Source organism: Liolophura sinensis, chromosome 7, assembly GCF_032854445.1.
Source record: "Liolophura sinensis isolate JHLJ2023 chromosome 7, CUHK_Ljap_v2, whole genome shotgun sequence".
NCBI lineage: Eukaryota > Metazoa > Mollusca > Polyplacophora > Chitonida > Chitonidae > Liolophura > Liolophura sinensis.
The window spans coordinates 51924192-51952185 of record NC_088301.1 but is presented as its reverse complement, the minus strand read 5'-3'; the positions used below and the strand labels follow the sequence as shown (position 1 = coordinate 51952185).

General features: G+C 35.4%; 1 protein-coding gene across 2 annotated transcripts; it reads right to left on the bottom strand.

Moving 5' to 3' along the window:
* Nucleotides 1-862: 862 nt before the first annotated feature.
* LOC135471842 (microphthalmia-associated transcription factor-like) lies at nucleotides 863-27994 on the bottom strand. 2 transcript variants are annotated; one of them, XM_064751228.1, is made up of 8 exons: nucleotides 27709-27994; nucleotides 8710-8929; nucleotides 5950-6186; nucleotides 4435-4542; nucleotides 4176-4254; nucleotides 3852-3927; nucleotides 2950-3097; nucleotides 863-2481 (listed from the first exon to the last, which is right to left on the bottom strand). In XM_064751228.1, the coding sequence occupies exons 1-8, from the start codon at nucleotides 27846-27848 to the stop codon at nucleotides 2185-2187; spliced, it is 1305 nt and encodes a 434-aa protein (XP_064607298.1). In that variant the 5' UTR covers nucleotides 27849-27994; the 3' UTR covers nucleotides 863-2184. The 2 variants fall into 2 exon arrangements, with proteins under 2 accessions (XP_064607298.1, XP_064607299.1); XM_064751229.1 differs by lacking the exon at nucleotides 27709-27994 and adding an exon at nucleotides 23789-24018.

Genomic DNA, 27994 nt, shown 5'->3' with positions numbered 1-27994 from the left:
TGACCAAAGCCAAATATCTAACCGGTATGCCCGGAAGGTTTTCATGTAAACAATTTATCAGCATACAGGGTATATTTATCTAGTGGCCATAAAACTGTCACAAACACCAGACACCAGCGTTTTGTTTACCATCTGTATCTGACAATTAATATCTTAAATTACAGCGAGGCCACACCAATTTTATTTGTCGTTTTAAACGTTTTCTCAATGTCGCAGAATGATATGAAACTAAAAATGAAACTTTTGTACAATGCAGATCATCTTGGTAATTTTTCCTGCTGAAGACATTTACAGGACTGGAAAAATCAGGAAAATGGTAATCATCCAAAAGATGATTAAATAAAAATTAAAAAATAAAAAGGTGGACTTTTTAAAAAAGTTTTATTTTTATTCCATTTTTTTAATTTTTAGTGTTGGCACACTCATAAAACACAAAATAATACTGCTGTCGCCTAAATCACCAAAAATTTTGCCCGAAAAATTGTATACTTGATTGCAAATAAATGTCATAAAATATACTTTTTGTTACCAAAACTTACTTCTCTCCCATAGGATACCATCCTACCTTCCAAACGAACTTCAAAACACCTTTGTAAGTTTCATAGAGCTTTCAGAATCAGTTTGCAAATTAGGTCATTTACTACTTCACAACAGAGGAGTCTGGCCTATGCTCGGTTTCCTCTCAACAGAATGCTGGCCACCTTTGTGTATGCGAAATATTCTTGAGTACAACGTAAGACAATCAAATAAATAATTACACAAATAAAAAAATAATGACAACAGAGGTAGTTAAACTTTATGGCCTATGTACCCTTACACAGCATTCTGCTTCACACAAAGTCATCAAAGCAACAAAGTTCAATGAAATTGGGTAAAAATATTTATTTACAGTATTCCGATGAATATATGAACTTTCATAATTTTTACTAAAAGTTTACATGAATGTACATATGGTAACAAGGTGAGTGAACAGTTGTTCACAACAATAATGGGGGATGAATGGGATAAAACTTGTAGATGCAAAAGTGGGGATAACTATTTACATACATTTATTTTGCCAAAAGTATATATTTTTGATAATGCTTTGTAAATGTTTATGTACAACATAAATGTAATAAACTAACAACTCCTTTAGGAATAGCAGCAATGCTGCTACCAATACTACATGTTGCAGTTACCTATGCATTATAAATGCTACTGCTGATCCTGGTTTGAGAAAGATTTCCTTCGATTGGCCAGTTAAAAGTGGATGCAGCTTAATGAGGCAAACAATAACTAAAAGAGGACAAATACCAATCAATTTTAACTCAGACTGGGTCATTCTTTTGTCTGGTTTACCAGATGTATATTAAACATTAGCTACTTTATTATGTGTAGAAGGGAATAAAATTCTCTTGTTAAATAAAAAAATCACTAGTGCAATGACCAACTATTAAAGCACAAAATTAGAATTGTATCAGAATATAAGTATTAAAAAGAGCAGTCTTTTACAAGACCTCTGCTATTTTGCCTAACTTATCTAAAATTGATAGATAAAACATATTTTTAACACATGCCTGGGCTAATAAAAAGCACAATAAAATCTTCCAAAAACAAATACCAGACAGTCCCATACATTCTCTGTGCTGTTTACTTTTAAGAAAAAATACTGAATGAGAAGTCTATCTTTACCGAGTAAAATTACATCATCTCCTTAAACGATCAAAGGTAATTTGTATCCAGTCCCTTTCATACTCCTACATACATTAAGTATATGTATTGATACATAATGTATAAACATTGTGTATATATATAGATATGTACATCTAAATCTTTAATCTGTCTTAAAGTTCTACTCCCAGTTCTGGAAAATATCACATTAAAAAACTGTAAAACTGCAGCAACCAGGAGGAGAAAACAGTATCTTAAGGCCATTAATTAAAACAGAACAACAAATCAAAAGGCGCAAACAAAAAGATATTTGTCTGATATTACAGCTAACCCATATCAAAATGATGCTTTTGTCAATAGCAGCCAGCACCCATCAGTTACACCACAAATTACCTCCCTTGCATTTATGAGCACAAGCATCCACCAGTTGGCAGAAACATAGGTGACCTCCTGAAAGCACTGCAGATAAAAGGTACAGGTATGTCACAGTTAATTTAAACAACATTGCACCAGTCATTGGAAAATAGTCTTTTATTACAAGTTGAGAAGGTCACTGTTTTCCTCTTCCATTGCAGGACTGACAGGGGCAGAGAGCATCATGGGATCTCCCCCAACAGGTGATGTGTCGTCCATGTCATCAAATGGACTCTGTGAGTGAGGAAGCTGTGTGAGTGAGGCAATGGCTGCCTGTGTGTGATCAACAATGTCTGTATTCATGGTCCTTAATGGTGTCTGAAGTGTGTTTGGCTCTATTAATGTGGTCAGAAGCTGTTCAGAATCATTGGAGGTCCCGGTTGTTATTCCATGAGCCTTCATCAACAGTTCCAATTGCTGAAATTACAAAACCCAATGTAACTGACCACACAAATACCATGTGAAGAGAAAAACATCATAAACTTCATTACTGCTTCATCATAGTTCTACCTCAGCTTGTGTGATAAGAACAGTTACAGTTGCTTACACATTCATATTAAAAAAATTTTAAAATAAAATCTGCTGAAAACAAAAAGTTATTCATAGAACAATTCATTACTGATATTAACAGAATAGCTCCTATGTAACATTTTCTGCAAGAACTCAACTTTGTGTACACTGATTTACCTCATGTTTAAAGCCATGCCACAAAACCATGCCTCAGAGAAACAGGAGCTATGAGCACTCTCAGTAATGCATACTCAGTACTTTAAACAAACTATTAGTAATACAGTGTCAATTTGTGATGTCATCACAACCTAATTAACTTTTTAAAAAAACAATTTTTGGAATACTCAACACAGCACTTTTTCTTGGCATGCCTACCTGTATTCTCAGCATCATTCTTCGATTCGTTGCCTCCATCATACGCTGCTTTTCCTCCAACTGTTTCATTTTATCATGGTCACGTTTCAGTCTTCTGATGTAATCTACGGAGGCTTTGAGTATTGTCCCTTTGTTCTGTCTCATGTCCCTACAACACACAGGTAAACTTAAATGTATCTACCACCCTTCTATGTGAATAAAACTGAACCTACATATATTTCACGCTCTTGTAGAACATTACATATACATGTATATACCGCATTTTACTGTTTAGTAAAGTAAAAAGGCACTTTCAGCAGCACATAAAGGCTTTAAAATGATACTTTTGATGTCAGCTGAGCTCTTGAGTGGTCCCATAAGGTTGATGAACCAATCAGAAACAAGCAAAATGTGTCACATCAGAAATGTTAAACTTGGGGTGAAATAGATAAATTACAAAGGTTAACACTGTTACTTTAACCCAAGAGATATTTAACTAAGAAAAAAGCGCTCCCCACCCCCCTCCCTCATTTCCAAACCAATCTGTAAATGTAAAGGTTATTTGTTCTTTGTTATTAGCCAAAAACATCAATGATCCATGTCACAAACTAGAGTTAAACTTATTTATCTTGTTGAATAATGTGACTGTGAGGTCAAAGATGTTGCACCAAGCGCAAGTTACACCACATAGAAAGGGCCCCAGACCTGTGGTCCGCCAGTACTTTGGCCACAGTTGAATCTTTTGTTGAAAGACACATAGTGACAAAGCTACATGACGTATATATGACTGTGGATTGAGCCCGGGTTTCTTGGTTTTCAAGGATGACAATCAAATCATTTCACCACTACCGTATAGTGAAGTATTACAGTTTCATTCATGTAGTTTACGATAATCAGCAAGTATAATTAATCATTAAACTTACGGGTCACTGCACTTGGGCAGAAGAGTTCCCAATTCTTTAATTCTGTCATTAATATTAAATCTTCTTCTTCTTTCAACTGAAAATTCAAACAACATTTAAATATGCAACATTAAAAAAATCACAATAAAGAAATATTCAACAAAACTTGAAATGTGAACTTCAGAGCTAGTAACTTATTTACATAAGTAAATTCTGCACGCTCTAAAATGACCCTTTAATCTTTATCTTACTAACTTTGGAATATTAGCTATCAGTACTGTATATGTAACACAATTCCATTAGATAATTTAAGATTATCAGCCAACATGATGGATGAGAACTTACTGAGGTTGTGATTGTCTTTCTTTTGTCTTTCTTTTGCCCAAAGTCTGGCTTCATCATCTGACAGAAATGTCGGAGCCTCCTGAAGGAAAGAACCAAGATGTCAACAATCCAAATGTTTCAATGAAAGTAGGAAAGCATCAACTTTATTTAATCAATGTTTAGTCCTATATTCTCCAACACTAACATTAAATGCTCAGATAAATCTAAATTTATGAAATTTACTCCAGTGTCTGATGAACACTTGTACATGGATACATACTGTTGATGAGGAAATGTGTGACAGGGTTGGCTCTATGAAATTCAGGTCATTGTCTGTTGTTGCATCCACATTCTCCAGGCTGATGATTTCTCCCAGGATGTCATCCACCTGTTGATAGGCAAAAATCAGATCAACAATAATTAAAATGCATAAAAAAGGCCTGCAAACAAAGCAAAAAAACATAAACAAAATCCTCTCAGTGTCTGGCTATAACAAAATATTACTTAAGCCCTTTGCTAATATGAACAGCCCACTGGAAAATGATACAAAATGTTACTAAAAAAGTTTTCAAACATGCCATCTCAAAACCCTGCACTAACTAGAAACTTACTGAAACAGATGGCTATAGAACATCAACAAATGACCTTCCAACAACAATGTTATCACCAAGAATGATAACCCATCAATTACACACAAGAAAAGCAGTAACACAGTTATCATGTGTATAACAATTTTCAAAACAAGGAGCTTGCGTTTGAATTTCTTTTTCTACAGTATGCTTTCTCAAAATCCCACAAAAGCCACGTGTGCACGAATACTGTGTAGACTGAAGTAAAACACAGCCATTCTGCTCATGTTTGGCTCACATTTATGAAGTGAACTAGGATTAACCAACAAGGATAATCACATCTTCACGCTACACTCTCAGCAAAATTCAAAATATTCAAGGAATTTGGAACTGCTATAGCACACCAAGAAGATGACCACTTCATAAGCAGGCATAGATTGTACAGATATGACCAAACATTATGAAGAAAATACAAAATGTCCAAAGGTGAATGCATGTATCTTTAACATCATTTGATTTAACCATATACTAAAAATCTTCCACATGCTTCATTGGGTGATCCTATCTTGACACTGGTGTAAACAATGCTAATGATTGATCAGTGAGATGTGAAAAGTTCATGAAGTGACCTGTCTATTGTCACATACAAGTACACTTCAGTGGTCACATCTGCTCTCCAGGTTACACAAAAGGACATGCCATGTTCAGGTAAACAGCTTAGCTTTACCAAGTGAACTGATATACAATGCTAATGCCATTCCTGTTACCACATCTAAAATCAGCCAAGATTAAACAGAAATTCCTATTAAAAAAATATTCATTTTATATTCTCCTAAATAATAACATGGTTCAACATGGTGTTTACGACTCCGAAGCATTTTACTTGCTGTTTATTTACACACTATAATATACTCACTGAACTAAAAACAAAATGCTTCAACTATAAATTCCTTTCTTCAGAATAAAAGTAGGAATGCCTGGCCATGAACATACAAGTAACTCCTAAATTTCTTTGATACCAAAATGCAAACCACAGCAAACAATTTGTACCCTATTTAATACTGACATCCGAATTACAAGAATTTGCTTAATTTGTTCCCCTAAATTTTGATCTTTCAAAAGCATTTCATCATATCACGACGGAGTTATTTTGCATGTACCACAAAATGTTTTATAATAATTAAAATTAACTGCTTAATTAATAGTAAGTATATTATCAATGTTACCTCTGACATGCTTGTAGCAGCGCTGCTCATTCCCACAGACAGTGGGCTGTCTGGATCCACTGGAGCGCTGTTTGGGTGCTGGTGGTTATAGCTGTTCGAAATGTGGCCCAAATTGATGGTTGAAAGGGAATGAGTAAGGGGCCCTTCTGGTTGTGATTGGCTGATAAACATCTGAATCTGGCGTTTCTGGCTCTGTTCCACATGGTATTTCGTTGGATTCTGTAACCTAGTCTTCACCTGTTGACAAAATCAGAATGAAACCATATATTACTCAGGTAATGTCATAATGTACCAAAATTTAAGTCACCAATTTCAAACTTTTCAAGAATTCATTTATCACAAAACAACACAGCAGTACACAAGATCTATGAAACATTTTCGGAATTCTTTTCATAGCACAAACTCTGAAATCTCAATCCGTATGAATGAATCGTCTGATACAAGCTTTCCATCCCGGAGGTGACTTAAAACGTGAGACTAACATGATCAGGATTACAGTAGTTGTTGTTATCCCACTGAGCGTTTTGGTAGTTAGGCATGTTGTAGCTATGTTCCGTGTGATTTCCCCAGGTGTCATACCAGCAGGGCTGGTGATAACAGTACTCCTCATATTGACACTCATACAACATCATGGTGATCTATTCCCGGGTAACACGGCTTGACCGTTTGTTGTCTGTCTGATCACAACCACTGTGTAACAACTACTGACCCCACACAGAGGATGATCATAACTTTTTTATATCCCAGCCCAGGACCCAAAGAATTCCCAGACAGAGGGGGTAAGTAGATAATAAAGTTATCCTCCCTCAGGGTAGGGATGCTGTAGACCTGTGGGTTTAATGCCCAGTTCCACTTCATTCTCACGCCATGCTCCTTGACTTATAACAATGGGGGTAACACATCGGACAAAGGGCTCAGATCAGCCCTAAAAGGGATGTCACAGTGGAAGTGATTGGAGGAACACTAGCGACAGAATGGGACAGATTAAGGTAGATTAGGAGGCAGGGCAACACCATAATGACATATAATCTCTGACAGAGGTTCTGATCAGATAGCACTCCCTGATTTGTCATCCATTCTCGTTAACAAACAACCTCACAGTAACTTAACAAAAATGGTAACTCTTCTAAGAAAGAAACAAAGATGCTATCTGGTGTATCACCATCAAAGTGGGCTGAGACTCTCACTGTACTTAAGATGCTATCTCGTGTCAATTGTCACCAATTCTGTGTCAATAACAAAAATGTTTATAATTCATTAAATGTCAAAACAAGTTTCAATTTGTTTCCCAGTAACCCAGAAAAGGGACTTGAAACTATAATACAGAATCTTTTCACTAGAAAAGTAATCAGTTTTTTAGTTTTAATACAAAGCACTTTGCAAAAAAAAAATCAAAACAATGGAGATGACAATAAGCTCACCATAAGGAACCTGTGCATGTTAAAACCTACATTTAACATCATATAAAATACAGGAAAAGACCATGATTGTTGTTCGTCAGGATGACTTCAAGTAATCCCCATAATAAATACAAACCTAAACATTAAAATATCTTTTGTTAGAACATAAAATTAAAAGGAAAAAAATCCAAAGTTTTCCCATAAATAACCAGGCCAATTTCTTGCATATCAGATTTACTGTCATCAAAATATTACTGAATTTATCTGAAACTCTCTGAAAATGTTTCAAAATGCCTCCATAAAAAAATAAATGCATAGCAAAACAGACATGGCAAGGGAATTAATGTCCACTATCAGTGGCACAAGCCAATGTTGGCCCACGGGTATTCAAATATAAGGTAATCTGCTTAAGTGTTATGCTGGTTCATTATGGGCTTGTGTCAATGTCTTGGTGCTCTAGAGTAATCCCTCAAAGGTAAACAGAAGCAAGTCTTAGCTCAGCAGGTGAGATAATCTTCAGCCAAGTGGCAGTACTGGCTCTAGCACTTGTAGGTAGCTTTCAGGCTTAATCCAGTTGTCATGTTTACTTTTCATTTAGATCTATGTGATATGACTTAAATCTCAGCTTATCCCCTCCACCTCCCCTTAGCAAAGTGGGTTATTGTGTCCATAGATGGACACAATAGGTGACATGGTCTCCCTGGACATCCATGTTGTGCTATGTTTGCACTGGGCATCTGTTGACTAGGAATGAACACCCCCCATTATAATCCCCCAGGGGCACTTTTTTCTGACAGGTCTTGTACACCTACACCAGTTTTATAGGAGACCTTCAATTTTATTGGTGATCAGAAAAAGGGAGATCATTTCCAGACCAGTCTGCCAAGGTTTATACACTATACAAGTGACAAATAAGTCTGACAATTGTTTACTACAATACATTTCACAGTATTAAGCACTTACCAGAAATATTCATTCTGCAGTACTAGTGCTCCCTTTCAGCAACAAAGATTTTTCAGGTACTGAGCATACAAATGGCTCTTTAACTTTATGTCAGCTATACAGTCTACATTTCCTACTTACTCTGCCTTGTTTGTTTATAAACCTCAGTCACCTCTCCTAATTGGAAGAAGGTGTATATCTATAATAGGAACTAATCTTTTTGCTCAAAACTAATATGAACATGACACCCCCACTCACATCCCAATAAAGTATGTACATAAAAGTACTGCTTCAATCTAAAAGCACTGCCATTGTATAAGTGAAATATTATAAAACACCAATCGAATGAAAAATCAGTCAGAAACTCTTTAAAATGTTCAGAATTCAAGGAAAGCCTGACAATTTAAACTGGACATACCTGTAAAATCTGTGGAGGAACATCAGAGTTCACAGATGAGGACACGGGCATGCTCACTGGGGTTGTGTGGAAAGAGTTCGCTCCCCCTAGGCCTGATAGGCGGAGCGACTGTGATGTGAGTGCCTCTTTTTTCTCTTCATCTTGCACCTGCTGTTTCATCAACTGGAGCTTCAGGCCAGTACGTGATGTCATGGTGGCATGCTTGAATTCTGTGGCAGGACTGAAGTAAACAAATTAAAGACATGTTATTTAACTCATTTCACACTGTTTTGTTAACAGATTATAATAGCACTGTTATAAGATTCTGACATTGTTGTTTGTGTAAGTGTCTGTCAGGCAAATCAACCTTTAAAAGAACACAAGATAGCAAAACTGACAAGGCCAATAACTGCAGAAGTCATAGATCAATAATTCCAGAGAGAAGACTGATCTATATTATCATACAAAAACACCTTCAGCTGAGGTCAGAAAGAGACAAGTTCGTATTAATGACATATTTTTAAATGCCCATCAAACACATGTACATCTTTGGTACAACAGGGAAGACAAATGTGCGCACAAATATAAGCACCTTGACTGTATCATTGGAGCAAAACACAAAAGAACATACTGATGACTAACTAACTAAGTAAATAAATAACGGAATGGCTTATATAATATACCATTTAATAATGAATTACAAAAAGAAATTAAACTGTTACAGCATTTGTACTGCGTACATGTAGCTCACAGATACTATCGCAATAATACATTCAGGTCCATCAGGAACTACACTGAACAGTCATGAGTGTTATAAATTTCTAACTCTTCTTGTACTTTGATAAGAAAACTACCTAATATAAATATATACTCTCATACACATGTATACAAGTACACGCATAGAGATATATATTTGTTGAACACTAAACTACAGTCATTGATTAATGATTCACATAATAGTGTGTGCATGGACTACATGCACCTAACAGCTGTGAATATGCCTCATATAACAGATATACACACACATCTCTATATGCTCAATACATAATACCCTAAAGTATCATCTGGAATATACCTACATGTAGACTTAGTTCAACATCCTCCTAATTGTAAATTCCAAATCTACACAACTTTAAACCTTGTGACCAGGGGAACACTCTGATACAACCTGGGACTGTGAGTACCAGATATAATTACACAACTCTAGACCAACATACAGTCAAATTTGCAGGGCCATATTTAGACAAAAATCAAATTTTTTGAACCCAAACTTTAAAGGTACCACTGTGATCGTGCATTTTGAAATTTTATAAAATTCAACTCAAAATGATGCTTTCTCAGAGATTTTAAGTCTAATAACAAAAGAAATTCATCTGAAAACTATTCTCTCTAGTGGTACATGTAAAACATCATATTTTTGTTCAATTAGGTGTTAGTATTAATACAGCTTGATTAGTATGGGTGTTCAACTGTTTGTGAGCCCAAATGTTTTAAGTAACTATTATTGGCTGTAGATATGGCGATGTATAGGCCTATATTACATGTATGAACACACATCCAATATATATACGAATATGTCTACAATTACATGTATAAACACACATCCACTGTATATAAGAATATGTCTACATTACATGTATAAACACACATCCACTGTATATAAGAATATGTCTACATTACATGTGTGAACACACATCCAATGTATATAAAAATATGTCTACATTACATGCATGAACACACATCCAATGTATATAAGAATATGTTTACATTACATGTATAAACACACATCCACTGTATATACGAATATGTCTACATTACATGTATGAACACACATCCACTGTATATAAAAATATGTCTACATTACATGTATGAACACCCATCCAATGTATATAAGAATATGTCTACATTACATGTATAAACACACATCCACTGTATATAAGAATATGTCTACATTACATGTATGAACACACATCCAATGTATATAAGAATATGTCTACATTACATGTATGAACACACATCCACTGTATATAAGAATATGTCTACATTACATGCATGAACACACATCCACTGTATATAAGAACATGTCTACATTACATGTATAAACACACATCCACTGTATATAAGAATATGTCTACATTACATGTATGAACACACATCCAATGTATGTAAGAATATGTCTACATTACATGTATGAACACACATCCAATGTATATAAGAATATGTCTACATTACATGTATGAACACACATCCAATGTATACAAGAACATGTCTACATTACATGTATGAACACACATCCAATGTATATAAGAACATGTCTACATTACATGTATGAACACACATCCAATGTATATAAGAATATGTCTACATTACATGTATTAAAAACAGAAAAAAAAAACAGTGCTAGCTGATTAAAGAGTGGCCCATGTAACAAGTGAGAGGGAAGATTACAAACTGTCTAGCACAAAGAGGTTTTTCATGGGCCGGATTTCACAGTGACGTCAACTAACACCCACAGGAAAAGAAAGCAGTCTGACCTTCAAACTAAAACAAATGGATGTGCAATGTTCTTCATGAAGTGTTACTTTTTCAACACGTCATGTAACACCCACTCTAAGATTAATGATGAGAATTGTTAAGCCAGCTCTTTCCTGAAAATTATTTATACCGGTAAGAGAGGGAAGCATGTGAAGTGTGTATATCTGGTGGTTACACAGATAAACATGTCCAACCCTGAACTAATCTAACAACTAGCCATTAACCCAGCTCCTAAAACAATTGAATTATAGAGCATATCCATTTCATACAATTAATACAGATTAAATTTTTTTTTTTTTTTTAGAAAAAAACTTCCTTTTCAATGCCCTACTCCTGCATGAGCTTATCCTGCAGTTAAAAATATACCGTTGGTTATAAATTGTTTCATAATCCATAAAATTTCAGGAAATTCAACCCTAGTGGCACACATACATCCAGACCACTGTTCATATGTCCTGTTTCCCTTTAAGGACATATCAGGTTGTAACAGTAATGGTGAAACTGTGTAGGATCTGTGGTTTAGTTAACATAAAGGTCTTATTTCAGGTCTCATATTAAGCCAATCACATCTTATACAGTGTTGACGTAAATAGTCGGGAGTATCCAAGTTAGGTTGTACAATCTCATGAAAAAAGGACTGACTTCTGTTCTGTTTCATGTCAGCTTTGTAACCACAGATGATTTTGCTTTTGACCAAAAACAAACTGCAGGAATAATACACAGAGTACTGATTGTAACATGTATATTTCATTGACACATGTACACATACATCCATCCATTACTGTACAGTGTGGGTTGTGTTTTCCTCTCAGGCCATGACTCATGCTAAATGCTGTCCACAATTACATGATTCAGAGTCTAAATCAACACATACCACCATACAACATGACAAGATAGCATTTGCATTTTAATAAGTTTGTAATAATGAGACACTTATACATGTATACGTTATAACATGTTTCACTTTCAAAAATGCAATATGTACACATTATAATACATGTTACACCAGTTACACCAGTGAACCTACCTGAACACAATCAGGGCTGATATACAACATGTTTAGCCAATACACCATGTGTTTCACTCATGTGGTATATCCTTTAACCATACAGGTTTGTCCTACTTTACTGACAGGTATAGACTATATACTGCAGGCCAAAAGAGGCTCTGCTTGTACAAGTATGCCATGTATTTGATAATTTGTGCTGATTAAATGTGCAGGTGTAAATTAATTTGTCCATGTTTTGTCTTAATATTCTGCGGGTTTAAAATTGTACTAAAACTAAGAGATTCAGATACCAATTTTAGCAGTATATAGTTTAAAATAATTCCCACAAAACAGACTTCTAACTTAAATTCGAATAAACGTGTATGGTGTAACACAATCTTATGGCAGATTGTCCCAGTACCACCAAAGTATTAAACAAGGTAAAAAGCCATAGATATAGATGAGGTAATCAAATACAATGTACCTGTAACAGAGAGATTTGATGAGAGTATACAGAAATAACACAGGGAATTATCAGTAGAACCATCTGCTGAAGCCCTGACATGGTCAGGTATCGACCATTATCCCACAGCTGCACTTTCCCAGGCTAGCTGTAATGTAAACAAATTTAGCTACCATTCAGCTAGGATTTTCATGACAAGGAAATTAAGGCCTATTGATCGACCCCTAAAGTTCTGTCATTAACAGGTAGTTTTCCTAAATAGCCTTAAGAACAAATTTGCTCTGCTGCTCTGAACATTGAATACTGCAAGTGGTATATTACATGTACAGCTTTCAGCCTGAGGCGTTTCCAATAATGACTCTTCAACATTTCAGTACATGTGCTTCATGATATATTTACATATTACACTATAGCTATAACCATCCAAGCAGAGGAAAAAATCAGGCCATTTGTCTACTGGTTGATCATTTCATGCTGCCATTAACCTGAAGGTCTAAGGTTTGCCTCCCCAAAAAAAAAAGCTAATACAGTCCAGACATTGCATACAAAGCAAGTTCCCATACATATTTAGTTTCAGTTTCAGGTATTAAAGCACATACAGAACAGAAGGTGCACGGTGAAGTCTAGGAAGTGCTATTTCTCAACTGAGATCATGCTGACATTTAATATCTAGGAAGGTGCACATTTATCAGAACTCATGACAGCTAAAGTTTGAAGGCCAGTGCAATTAATGAAAGAGCAGGATCTTCAGTTAACCACAGATACTGGTCTGCCTCAATATCTTTGTAAGCCTGACAACCTGCCAAAACCATACAACTGGGATGACAAAGGGACGGAAAACCGGGTCAAATTATAGAACAGGCTCACTGGTAATTTACATGTGTATGTGTAAATTAAATATATAGCTCATGAGACATGGTTACATGTAATATGTATGCTGGCACTGACATGCATGTCAGCTACTCCATTCATTCTGTAGCCTTTGTGACAAGTTGTTTTCTTTGCTTATATCAGATGAAAATGTTAAAATTACACCCCTGAAAATAATATCTGTCTGCTGTGTATTGTCAAACAGTGTTTTTACTTACTTCCATTATATGTAGCCTACAAATAAAATGAACACTTGTCTATCACAGCACATGTTGGTATCACTTGGCTTATGAGTAAAAATTACCAGTGAGTAGGCCTACAGTATCACCTGTGCTGTGTATACGTAGGTGTGACACAGAACTAGTTTTTAAGTGTATGGTGAGATCTTCAATGAACTGTGTCACGGCAGGTTAATTACTAAGGTGTATACTCATATCCCAGGTGTACAAACCTTCTGAGGTGAAGCAGAGACCTGGGAACAACAACAACACTGACAGGTCTTTGCTTATCCATGAAGCTGAGAGAACCTTCAGTGGATCCAGACTGTACGTCAGTCAGCTGGCCAAAGGTTACACAGATATAACCAGTATATCCCTTATATTTATAGTCCTAGTCCAACACACAAACAAGCTGAGGCCTCCCCACCAGCCTCTGGCCATTTGACACACCATGGCCACTACACACTTACAGGTAACAACAAACACAACAGGTTAGCCGTTTATCCCCCTGCATCCCACTGAACTTTATATATAATCCATACAATCTCTGACTTCTTCAAACCTACTGATGTCAATGTGCTGCATTAACAGTTCAGTGTGTTCACCCAGGAATCCTACCAGGCATGTCTCGATCCTTTACACTACAGCAATTTTCACCTACCCAACCCCGGGCACAAAGGTAGGCTTATACACTATACAGGTGGATGTCCCAGGATACCTCGTTATGCAAGGTAACAAATAAGGTAAACATACACTGAGGGCTGCATGTATATGGCAACCATGTAAAGCCCACAAAAAAACTAGTGCTCTGCATGCATAGAATAAAAGTACACAGGTAGATGTACCTGTATGTACACCATAACTATGAAAATAGCATTAACTATGAAATACACCTCTACCATACCTGCGCAAACATTTAAATGCTGGCATCAAGCAGTTTCTAGGTCATTCAGCTATTATATGTTAAATAGGTCTGTCTCTATTGCATAACAATTGATGTCTGTCCTGTTTCTATCACATAGTGTATAAAAGATGTGGTTACTAGGAAGGCTATATTTCACTGCAATACTACATGTAGCACAGAGATCAACAAATAAATAAATTTACTGTGACACTAGCAAATTATGTGCACTTCACAGCAATACTAAATGTAGCTCTGAGATGAATCCATAAACAACAGTTAAAACAACATTTGGACATAGTACATTTGCAGCTGCCATATAGTACCTGTTTTAGTCTCCTTTGTTGTTTACAATACTACTTTTCCATCATAATGAACACTGTAGTATTCAGATATGAAAGGTTCTTATTTCTTGTGAAGCCTTCTGAAGCCTTCTTACATCTTGACAAACATATATACTGCAGATATGAATTTTAAGTATTTGTATTATATACCATTTTTCCTTTCCTGTCATTGTAAACTGAAATTATGAACCTGTTGTTGACTATACTTGCATTCGGTCTCCAGAAAATCCAATTATACTTGGACTTAGTATCAGGGTTTTTCATCAGGCAAAAGACTTTGATGTATATTTTTAAGTTGTTGTGCCCATATTGTATTTAGAGGATATGTTCTGTCTATTAAATAAATCTTACAACTTCTTACAACTGGAAATAAGTGCAATGACTAGCATGCAATCTGAGGGCATTTCAAATATTGCATGTACATGTCTAAAATGTATAAAGAATGTTTCTCTGCACTTTGTAAATATGCAATAAATTAACACTGTCCCACGAGGCAGCAAGGTCTACAGATATATGTGTATGCTGGTACCAGAAAAATGTGACTACAAAAAGATTATGCATGGCCATGGATACCAACATTCATGAGACATGAGCTTGATTCAGTGGCATGTCCTTTATTATACAGTCCGTTTACATGTACAGAATTTTCATCTATAGTGCACTTCCCTTATAACTGTGTGTTAATTCTAGGTTGCCAACAATATCGAGGATAAAGAATCTCAAATGAGAACATATTAACATTTTCATTTTCAGTTTCAATTACAGCTGTTTAGCGCATGTAAAAGCGATGTATTCAAAACTTATTTTCTGACATCAGGACCTGAAGATGGTGTTCATGCATCTCCACACCCTACCTAAAACCAACACCAACCCCAGATGACCTTTGATCCTTGATACTCTGTCAAAGCCTACATGCCACACACATGACAAGCCCTTCTATTCTTTGTGTACCGAAAGACCTTACCAGAACTAGTATCTATATTCAATCAGCCATTAAAGTGGTCAAGTTCTGCCTTGTTTGAGCATGCCTGTGTGGTCAGAGTGCAAAGTATGAAGTTCAGAAACCTAATACATCTTGGAACTAATCTGAACACCAAATCTCTTAACATATAGACCATGCACAAAAGGAAAAAAAAATGCTGAGTAAGAAGGCGTTGTAAATAGATGATCTAAAGTAACCCTAAATATGAATTTCAAAAATTATCAACACATACAAGGTTTTGACAAGATTGACACAAACGATCATTCCATCAATTATGTACATGTATAAATACATACCTGTATAATCTATATATGTACAGATTAACTTCACAGCAATAATCTTCACTGAAAACTAGTGTACAAAATATTCTTGAGTTTTCAGATCTATACATGCGTAACATACATATACTTGTACCATAAATTTGTCGCAGTTCTTCACAATATTTTTAGCAAGGGTTGTCAAAGAAGATTTATAAAAATAAAATAGCTTTCACAAAATCTATTGGGGCCTCCGTGGCTCAGTTTGTTAGTGTGCTAGTGCTGCGTAATGTCCCAGGAACCTCTCACCAATGCGGTCGCTCTGAGTTTCAAGTCCAGCTCATGCTGGCTTCCTCTCCAACTGTAGTGGGACGGTCAGCCAGCAACCTGTGGATGACCGTGGGTTTCCCCCAGGCTGATTATGCATTTATCTACTGGCTGGTATGAATTGGACTGACAGAGTTATCTACCTTGCAAACAGGTCCCCATCAGTCCAGTGGAATCCTCTTTAAAGGTGTAAGAATTACTTTAATAGACAGAAACATATCCTCTAAATACAATATGGGCACAACAACTTAAAATATACATCAAAGTCTTTTGCCTGATGAAAAAATCCTGATACTAAGTCCAAGTATAATTGGATTTCTGGAGACGAATGCAAGTATAGTCAACAAACAGGTTCATAATTTCAGTTTACAATGACAGGAAAGGAAAAACGGTACATAATACAAATACTTAAAATTCATATCTGCAGTATATATGTTTGTCAAGATGTAAGAAGGCTTCAGAAGGCTTCACAAGAAATAAGAACCTTTCATATCTGAATACCACATTGCTCATTATGATGAAAAAGTAGTATTGTAAACAACAAAGGAGACTACAGACGGGGGACAATATGGCAGCTGCACATGTACTATGTCCAAAATCTTGTTTTAACTGTTTACGTATCACAAAAATAAATAAGTTATGACAATATGAGATTACATATACCTCATAAATGTGACAGGCAAAGTAATAAAGAAATATACACAGATTGCATCTTTTATATGCTCACATTTTGTTTCACAAGATGGAGCACCTTAAATGTATAATTAGTGGTACGTATAAAACTTCCTACAACCCATTTTTTACCTTACACCTAATTCATGTCAAATGAAATGAAACTATGTTCTTTACCGCTCCGCTGGACTTTCCCAAACCGTGTACATTCTTAGATCCTTCATTCCGGGCAAGTCTTTCCAAAACTTAGACCTTGACTCTATGTAAAGGTGTCAAGACAGTCACTTGGGGTCAACAAAACTTTAAAACAATCATTAACAGCTTCATAAGGTTATGCTGCACGAACATCCACTATACAACTCATCAGTTTGATCATCTGGTTTTCTCTGAAGTCAAGAAAATGTAGCTCAGGTGAATTTGTTTAATGACCATCTGTCAAGTGCACCCGTCCTGTGAGTTGTACACTTTGTGTCATCACTGTGTCGATCTCCAGCTACATTTGACACTGTGTCCGTCTAATATAACCCTCTATCCATTAAGGAAAAGGGAGTTTGATCTACGTAAATGAGGGCAGATTAAAGCACTTTCTAACATAAGAGGATTAAGAACATGTCGACTAAGTCCTTGTATACAACAGCCAGTATTAAGAACGAGGAAAAAAATAAACAGATCAGAATTTCGAAATACAGCCTGTAGCTGTGCAGCTTATTTAGATGGGTAATAATTTACGCTACAGATGCTTTCAGGTGTTGACATTTACATGCAAGTGCTGGGCTATGCATGATGTGTCACAATAAAACAAATAAAAAGCTAAGCATTGCAATACCATACATATTTTAAAACTCATCTGAGATAGTTTCAAAAAAACATTAAACACAAGTATGAATAGAAATCTATGTTGCCTTTTTTAATAGAGTTTATTTCATTTCCATTTTTTCGTGAATTCAATGACAACAGCTCACTTGAAAGGTATAGGTATTAACATATAAATATAATTTACTAAAACCGTATTCTAAGCACCAAATGTTACATACACTGTTTTTGTATATAATACTAAACATGGTACATATAATATAGAAATAAGGTGACCCTGTGTAGTGCACAAATAACAGTACAATAAAAAAATGCACATGACCGCTTAAAAACTTTGAGAATCTTGGTGAATGTTGGTGAACATACTCTTTTTATTATAATGTGAATGTTTCTTCCATCAAAAAGGAACAAAAGAAAACCACAATTCTATATCTTAAGTTACATATGCATAAAACAAACATTGCTAACTGCTAAAAGTTATTAGCATGAGCAATATGAGTACAGGATTGTCATTTCCTGCAGGGTATATAGCACACTATAAATCTGGCGCCTGTTTCTCCAAGGGGTTGTAATGTTAAGCCAGTCATAAATACCATGGCTGCATATGCCTTCAGCATGTGATGTCATGGTTATTAGGCCTGCGTAAACGTTACGACCCCTTTGAGAAACAGTCTGCTTATTATTGTGGTCTACATGTACAAACGTTCATATGTTCTTGTGTCTCTGATCCTAGTAGCTGACACACAACCAGCCACAACTTCCGTGATCCCATATACTGTTGTATAAGATATAGGCCTACACAATTATATAGGTACTTACAGTACACGAGAAACTTAAAGCCACTAAACTTCAACTATAGTCTATTTCTTTTAGAGAGTCGCCTACATTCAGTTGTCTGTAAAATCAGTCATACTCACTACCTAAATTCCACTTGTTTTGACGGTGGTCGACACGAGTTACCCAAACTGCTATTGGTTTTACTGTAAAACCTGTTTCTAAAACCGTCATATTTAAATTGTTAACACATATTCTACAATATAACCTTAATAAATGAATTTTATTTTATCTCTTGCAATATATGATCTCGAGGCAGTATGGTTTTAAAGCTGGATGTTAGGAAATTTTGTTATAAAACACAATGTAGTCTATTCGGTGAGGGTGTAGTGTAGGCTGTGTTCTTGCATGAAGTTTGTTCTAACTGCACACTGGTGCTCCTATTGTAAAACAAATTACTTGAGCTTGTGTTGTTACGTGTCACTGAACAAAGGATGATTTTACAGAGAGCTGAATATAGGCGGCTCTCTAAAAGAAATAGACTATACCATGAGCATTACACAAGTTATGACCTTGGTTTATTTTTGCGACCAGTAAATATATGCCTGTAACATTAAGTTCAGAATGTAACTTGTTAATGTATATAAAATACTTTATATATAATTACATGGTACACATACATATTTAAGGTACTCTTTTTCTTCCAAAACACAAATTATCTTTACTAACAGCTAGAGACTAAGCAACACAATAAGTAACTTTACAATAGTCAGTAAACATTGCAGTAATACTTACATAACCAAAACATCGTAACTTCCTTGGCGTGAAATTCATCTTTAAAATATTGTGAGATATAGACATACAGGAACATAAAAGACAGTATGAACAAAATACAATACCAATAATGAGAATGTATGTAAAGAACAAGTAAAAGTGTTAAAGTGCTAAATTTCTGTAATAATGTATTTAACAAGTGAAAATTCATCGTCAAGTGAATTTAATTTAATTTAAATGAAATGGCAAAGGTTGGCTGATTAAAACTGAGATATTGGGTTGGGGGGGGGGGGGGGGGGGTGAGGGTGATGAAGAGGCTAAGAGCAACAAAATTGCTTAACGTTGCATACATGCTGTGTAAATCTGTAAATTTACCCTCTCAGATAAATTTGTGTTTCTTTACGTACAAATCTGAACAAATTTTCCCTATACCCTTATTTGCATTTTGATTGGTGTATGGAGAAGGGAGTGCATTTGCAGTATATGTTTATAGCAGTTTATTTTGTTATCAGTGTTCTGAGTGAATTTTCTCCATGCCATATAGTCAGATTACACAAATCAAAGTCCAGGACATATGGGTCTGATATCTAATCTTGTCTCTTTACAACTGCTACATGTTCAGGCAAATGATGTGTCAATCATTATTTAAACTGCATTTGTAACATTTGGCTGCTCTAGAAGTGACTTGAATACACATATTAAATACAAAGGCTGTACATGTACACAACAGAACTGTATGGTGAGAATCCTGAACATGTTTTCTACTTGTATTTTATGAATTGTCATTATTCTAACTTTTGTTCAAGTCCTGAGTACCAAACCAGACAATGTAAGGTAATATTCTTAATGACATTATTAGGACGTATAAATTAAATCGTAAGTTATTATTTGCATATAAATGTGTAAAATATCGTGTATTTTAGTTCAGTTCTTAAAGGTTACCTCTCACAGTTTTTTCAATACTTTGGTTACTGTAATTCTTCAACCTTTTCGCATGTTTGCAAGGTACTTATGCAAGCATATTCTGAAAGTATTATGCTGTGTTAACTAATAAAATAATACTTTCCCTGAAACTGGCCAATCCAACCAAAAGTCAAGAAAATTAAAAATTTGCATAAAGTGTACTGAAATTTGCTCTTTCATATGCGAAAAGGTTGAGGAATCAGGGTAGGAATTATAGTAAAGTCCCCCTCATCTTTCTCTTACCACAGACTCTGTTCTCTGCCCCTAATACATCTAGGTCAATAATAATATTCGACCAAACTTACACCCAAACCATATCTGATGTGAAGTCATCTAAAAGAATACATGTACATGTATCTAAATCTTTCTGTAATATATCAACAGATATTTTAAATAAAGTATTTGAAATGTTAACTTATATGTATTATCATTAATTAAATAACTTTCGCAAAATTCTGATATATTTTAATTGGGTGCAAAACAGCAGTGCAGAAATTTATAGTGTATCAACAACCTAAAATGTCTGTGTGGCAGTATTATCCAATCAGTCCTCCTTCACTCTTCAGGTTTGCAAGCCAATCTTAGATCCATTTGTACCAGTTGCATGTGTATAACCCAAATGCATACTTCTGTTTGGAATCACTAGTTACCCTGTGACCATGATGTGGCATAAATACCACTTATCAGATGGAGCACCATGTGGCTTGTGTTTACACTGTTCGTAGTAAAAACAAAAGGCAACACCTTTGGTACACAATGTTGTTCAGCATAAAACAAAGTTTCACAATTCAGAAATATATTATGACCTACAACTATATATGCAGTGTTCCCAAAAATGTGATAGTATATCAACATGTATCTACAAGACACAAAATTAATTCTTACCATGGTAATCTGACACACACCTAAAGAATTTGATAAAATCTGGTATCCTTTGAGTCATCCAGCACAAATTATGGGTAACCACACTTTCCCCAAATCAGAGGAGCATATCCCTGTCCACATAGCACACTTTAGTAAGATCTTCAACAGTCTGGCAGCTTGGATTATTTCCATCTGTAGTAAATACCTCCTAATATGACTAAAGTCTCCCCTACAAGCTTTATAAACACTCACATTCGCATGAGTTTCGATACCAAAACCTACTTTACACAGCTTAAGTCTCATGCTGTCATCTGATGTAAAACTGATAACAAAAAAACAAAATCAGCTAAGTTTTTCAGCTCTTTAAAGGTCAAAGAAAAGGGCTAAATCTGACATTTGTGCAAATTCCTGCAGGTTCTAAAAGATACCTAGCACTAAATTCCAGAAGGCGATCTATATACTTTCGTCTTCCTGACTACAACAGTCCTACATATGTATGATCACAGCACCATACATACACAATGACTGTCAAAGAAACGGTCTTTATAAGGCTACTAATTCTACCACTGGTGGAATATTCAGCCATGGTGTGTGAAAAATCCAATACATGCCATCACACTTAACCCCACAATGGATGATACTAAATGTTCATTTTGTGTTTCTTGATACTTTCAACATTATTTCTGTATCCACTGGTAATGGGAGGATCCCACAACCACAATATTTACAGCACTGGAAACTGTCCAGACAACAACAGAACTGATGTCATCTTACCCTATAACTCTGTCAACTGCCCCTACCCGTTCTTGTTATCACCTCCAATATCTGTCGACTTGATCTTATATGAATCTGAACCTATTTGGTCCTTTTATTTTAATTCTAAATTAATTAGTCGACAAGCATGAACAAAATCAAGGATTAATTTAATGTGACAAGATAAACATGTACATGTAAATCCCAACCTCATCCATTTTTAACAGGGTCTGTCAGATCTGAGAAAGTGTTAGGTGCTTAAATATATATACACATTGATACATGTACCTTGATACCCTTGATGAAACAAGGGTAAAACAGAAGAGCAGACAGTATCATCCACATAAAGTAACACTGAACATCTATCACTAGAAAAAAAAGCGATACATACAGTTTACACATACACACGTGATGTACTGGGAATGCTGTTTTCATTTCACTTTCACTTCAGCTTCATTTTCAAACCGATCTTTTCCTAAAAATAAGTGTGACTAAAAGAGAAAGAAGCAAGAAAAAAAAAAAAAAAGGACAATATTTACAATCAGAGCTTTGCTAATTACTTACATATATTCCCTTGATCTGTTTGTGAGCACCATTTTTTCTTTTACCTGAGTATTACTGCAAGCTTGTGTCAGTATCGTTTTTATATGTGTACATGTCAGCCACAAACTGTTGCAGTGTAGTTCAGTCAAAATTCGACTGGAAGATAAGTGTAAACAACTTTGACTTTTGCCCTTACAGGATAACATGTATGTCTACATAAGAACTAATATTCACCTGAACACGCCCCCTCATCTACCAGTTATCCACATGAGTTTGGCCCACATGTAGGGCCTGTCTGTTCTGTCTGACATTGTTAAAGAAATCTACCCTACTGACCGACTGAACATACACTTGTCTTGATACTGGAAAGTTAGATGAATCAGTCAAAATGCAACATCATATAGACAAGCAAATATATATTAGTGAATATTGAGGGAAGCATAAATTATATCTTGCTGAAGCATCTCATCACCATTTTTGAGATGATTTATCTATTTATTTCACTGAGTTAAATGCCTTATCAAGAATATATTTAAATACGATGTCAATGGGGTATATATTATTGGATGACACAGTGTTGATCTTCCATGATGCTGGAAAGATATATTTTTTCCAGATGTTATATAGGCCTACATTAGCCTTTGTATCCAAAAGAAAACATCAATTTGAACGCCGGATAGTAGTTTGCATTTATTAGAGTTTTTTCTTGATTTGTAAATTTTCCATTTATGTGGGTACTGCAATGTTACATGTGAGCTCAAATAAGCACTATATAAATTCAAATTATCAAACGAGAATAAAACGTTTTATTAAAAGAGCAAATTTAAAAAAAAAATGTTAACTTCAATACTGGAGGAATTCTGGCCAATAATGTGAATTGACATGTATTTCAACACGTGAATGTTTGTGTGAGTATCTGTCTTAGACAACAGTCATCACCTGAAATATCCCTTTCTTCATCAAATGGCTATCACCATTACCCAAACGCACGAACCGAGTTGATCACTTATTATGTTACATTGAAAGTTAACAAGAACATTCATATGTACATGTACCAACCTTCCGGGGATTACCGTGCTTTTGAGTTGGTAGAAGTTTGTGTTGTCAAACGGACTGTTGACTTCGCTTAACAAGCTGTCCAAATCAAGAGATATGCCCGAATCCTGCATCAGCGTTGTTTTCGGTTGTCATCACCACCAGACAGCTTTAAAACTGTGTAATATGATGTAACGATTTACCACAATATCCAGACTGGATCCTCTCAATGATGTAAAATGGCAACCTCACACACCAACTCGACGTCACGAATCTGGACATGTGACCAAAGGAACATTTTCCATTGGACTAAAACAGTACAGGTGACGATATGAGTCAAGGTCTATTTTTATCGCGAGACGTCATTCCGAGGGGAACCCCCAAAAGTGCTACAGTTCGGCAAAACATCGATCGCTGCCTGTTTCGTTGTAACTTTTTCCAATCCATTGATTCAACCGCTTATTTCAAAATAAAAATCTCCCCTCATCGTGACAAAGTAGATAATATGGGTAAGGTTTTATTTATTCCTTCAAATATTTCTTAAATTATTATAAAACATAAAACAAATACGGAAGGCTTATGTTAAGTACTCACAGGCTTACTACACACCATAATATTGGTGGAAGTGCTGTTCTTCGAACGAGGACAAAATGAGAAGAGGGTTGGGGGGGGGGGGGGCGATGTATGAATTCTGTCCAAGGTCGTGAGTGATCCATCTGGATTATATTGTTAAAAATAGCCCTGGACTGTACAATAAAACACACCTATTTAACACGCTGAGAATAAAAAATAAATTAAGGCGTAAATCTTGACTTGTATGAATATACAGATTTATAACTTATCTCGGGGCTATACCTAAAGCTGAAGATGAAAAGCATACATTTAGGCCTACATAAAGACTCTTATAAAGTATAACTTGGAAGAACAACTTGCAAATGTAAAATACTGAACGTCAACGCAATATAAATCGATTTCGACACTTTGTCATACATGTATAATCACCATAACATGTCGTATACACATATAGCTGCACATTGTATGTCCATATATATAAAAACAAGTGAGAGAAAATTTGCATTTAAATATCCATACACACTTGCTTTAGAGACCAGAATATATACATTGCATGGATGTATTTTAATACACGCATGCGTTAAGGTTAAGACCGATATACCTATGCATATATACGCGGATTCAAATATAAGTTACTTTGTAAAATTTTAGTTACCCAAACCCGGCAGTATATTCAGTTAATGTAGGCCTATACACTTTATTCAATATATGAAATGTTTTCACTTTGTATATGTGTAGTCGAGAACATACAGTCAGAGTTAACAAGATTGCTTAAGATATAATCCTCTTCAATCTATTTCACTATCTTCGGTCACGTAAAGTTATGGACATCTTGTATCTTCACAGTTTTTCAACTTTGAAAGACCATACTCCAACGTGTTTAGTTATATATCCAACGAACTGAAACACGAAAATCGTATTAACAACTCGTCTGCGGTTTTAATTCGCATGCGTACGAAGAACCACACAGACGTCGGCCCCTTCACATTCTGTGGGTATGCAGCATACATTGTGAAGCAAACAGGGCACACACGTAATTGCCTTTGTGTTTGAAATACTTATACGCGAGCTCTGTAGTACAGCAGGAAAACTTCAAAGATAGCCCTCATGCTATTAAACTATAGTTATCGTTTTTAAACATGTATACATTGTGTACGAAAAAGCTTACTGTATATGTAAACATGTATACATTGTATACGAAAAGCTTACTTAAAAAGGGATTACCATGAATATATATATATAATATATATATATATATATATATATATATATATATATATATATATATATATATAAATATATAATATATATATATTATTATTATTATTATTATTATTATTATTTTTTATTTTTTTTAGAGATTTCGAGCTGTTACGGTACATTATATACGTCAGGATAAGCCTACATATATATAGGCCTGTATATATAATGACTGTAGACTGGTTAGCGCATGCCTGCTTTTGCATTAGGATGACCAATACGCGAGTAATGTCTCAAACGTCTCCATCGAGAAACGCAGGCCATACCAGATATACATGTACCAGTATGGACACCATTTGTTATAGACATGCAATCGGTGTATATTACAACGGGAGCCATTTGGCTCCTACACGACATACATCTCAAGAATGCCTTCGCTGATAAACTTTACATTTGGTACACGTCCAGAATGCTCTACTATAGTATTACATTCTATAAACGCAATAGTGTCATCATTGTACAGAGGAAATTCACAAGTAATATATGGGAGAGGTCCACAAGAAATGCATAATTCCATCCACCAAGCCACGCTCAGTAATCTTAATTATCTCTCCTTGTCCCTGTCTTACAAAACATTAAAGTACACTGTAACAAATATACCTGAACGAGCATGCATGTATTGTACTATATCCGTTAATTGCTTAATATACGGTTCATATTACAGAAGCATATTCTCGTTTACGGCTAACATCTAGATTAACTAGTGTATATATTTAGTCTACAGGCCCCTATGGCCCCTAACCGTATTTAATAACCGTTACTTGTATATGTGAATGCCTTATCCTGTCCCAGTTATACGCATAGAATATATATACAGATATGGACCAGGGTACAGCGAGTCCATCAAAATCTTTCACAGAAAACAATTTCGTTTCCTGATATGCAGAGCATAACGCTTTGTACATATGGAGGGCCGATGTGAAACTTACACCGCTAATATTGTTCGTACACCCAGCTTTGGATATCTAGACCTACTTCCCGGAAACAACATGCATGCTGTATGCAAATAAACTGGATCCGTTTAATATGCAAGAACCCGTTTTGTAATCTACAAATAACATCTAATTGTAAAATTTCTGCTGATACACACATGGTACGTCGGCACTGCACGTATATATGTTTACATGGCTCCTACTTATATCTATATTACCTATACAACTTAATATACGGCCAATAGGCCTACATGTATGTGAGAGAGTGCAAACACAAAAAAGGACTTACATAGACTAAGTCAGTCGAATTCATATATATATATATATTCATTTATGTAGGGTGTAGCAAAAGTCTGGACCCATAGGCAATTTACTATATAACAATTTAACAGTTTACAATAAGTGTTCACACTTTCTTACTCGAGAGACACATGGCCTTTCACATTTCGAAGCATACAGTTATTCCCTCTTATGGTTTCAGTTTCTTGTTTGATGTTATCTTTTAATGCTTGCAATGTTCTTGGTTTGTTAGCATATATATATATATATATATATATATATATATATATATATATATATATATATATATATATATATATATATATATATGTGTGTGTGTGTGTGTGTGTGTGTGTGTGTGTGTGTGCAGAATGATCCAAGGGCAGTAACTCTCACTCCCTACAGTAACTCTCACTCCTCTGCATATGTTAAGCGTTGAGCTCTAATCTGCCATGTGCAAGCATGGCGCTGCTTGCAAAAATTGTAAATAAATTAACGTATATGTATGTGGAGTTGAAACTGAAACCGTATATATGCATGCAGGTCTAAAAGATTACATGCATGTATGATGGGTGTAGAAAAAAAAATGCAGAAATATAGGCCTATATAGGTTCAGGTTGCTAATGTTCATTAAATACACAATAGGCCTATAACATTTACACACGCAAGATGAATGAATGAATGGTCATGCTTTTATACATACTTCATGCATTTTTTTTTACACCGGAACAGCTCTGTGATGATACCGTTTCGGACTTCAACTTAAATATTTAGATCATACATATATAGCCATATGTGTATGTAAGTTTTTAATATTTCTCTTTACATGCTTACTTCATACTATATGTTATCTAAAGAAAGAAAAAATACTCATAATGCCATGTGTTTTGTTTAACTTACCTTTTACCGTCGGTGCCTTTGATCTTTTCAATTTTGCCGTGAATAACACGTGGCTTAAGGAGGCTCCGTAACAGAATGTGGTCAGTTTTACCCTCAAATTTTCTCACAAGGATAACTGTGTTCGCATCCAAGGATGGCATATCTCTACACCTTTACAGACCAGTGGATGTTTAGTGGACCAAGGAAGTACAAATAGGCTGAGCAACACAAGGGTCCGTATAAGATAGCGCTGTCCAAAGTCGATGTTCAGACCTCCCTGAGATTTGTATTTCGTATACATGTAGTT

Excerpts from the sequence above, each read along its gene's own strand:
- LOC135471842 (XM_064751228.1), bottom strand. The coding sequence starts at position 27,848 with ATGCCATCCTTGGATGCGAACACAGTTATCCTTGTGAGAAAATTTGAG. Across the intron at positions 6,187-8,709 it reads TTCCTCCACAGATTTTACAG|GTGAAGACTAGGTTACAGAA; the intron begins GTATGTCCAGTT and ends TTTTGTCAACAG. Across the intron at positions 4,543-5,949 it reads CTGCTACAAGCATGTCAGAG|GTGGATGACATCCTGGGAGA; the intron begins GTAACATTGATA and ends GCCTATCAACAG.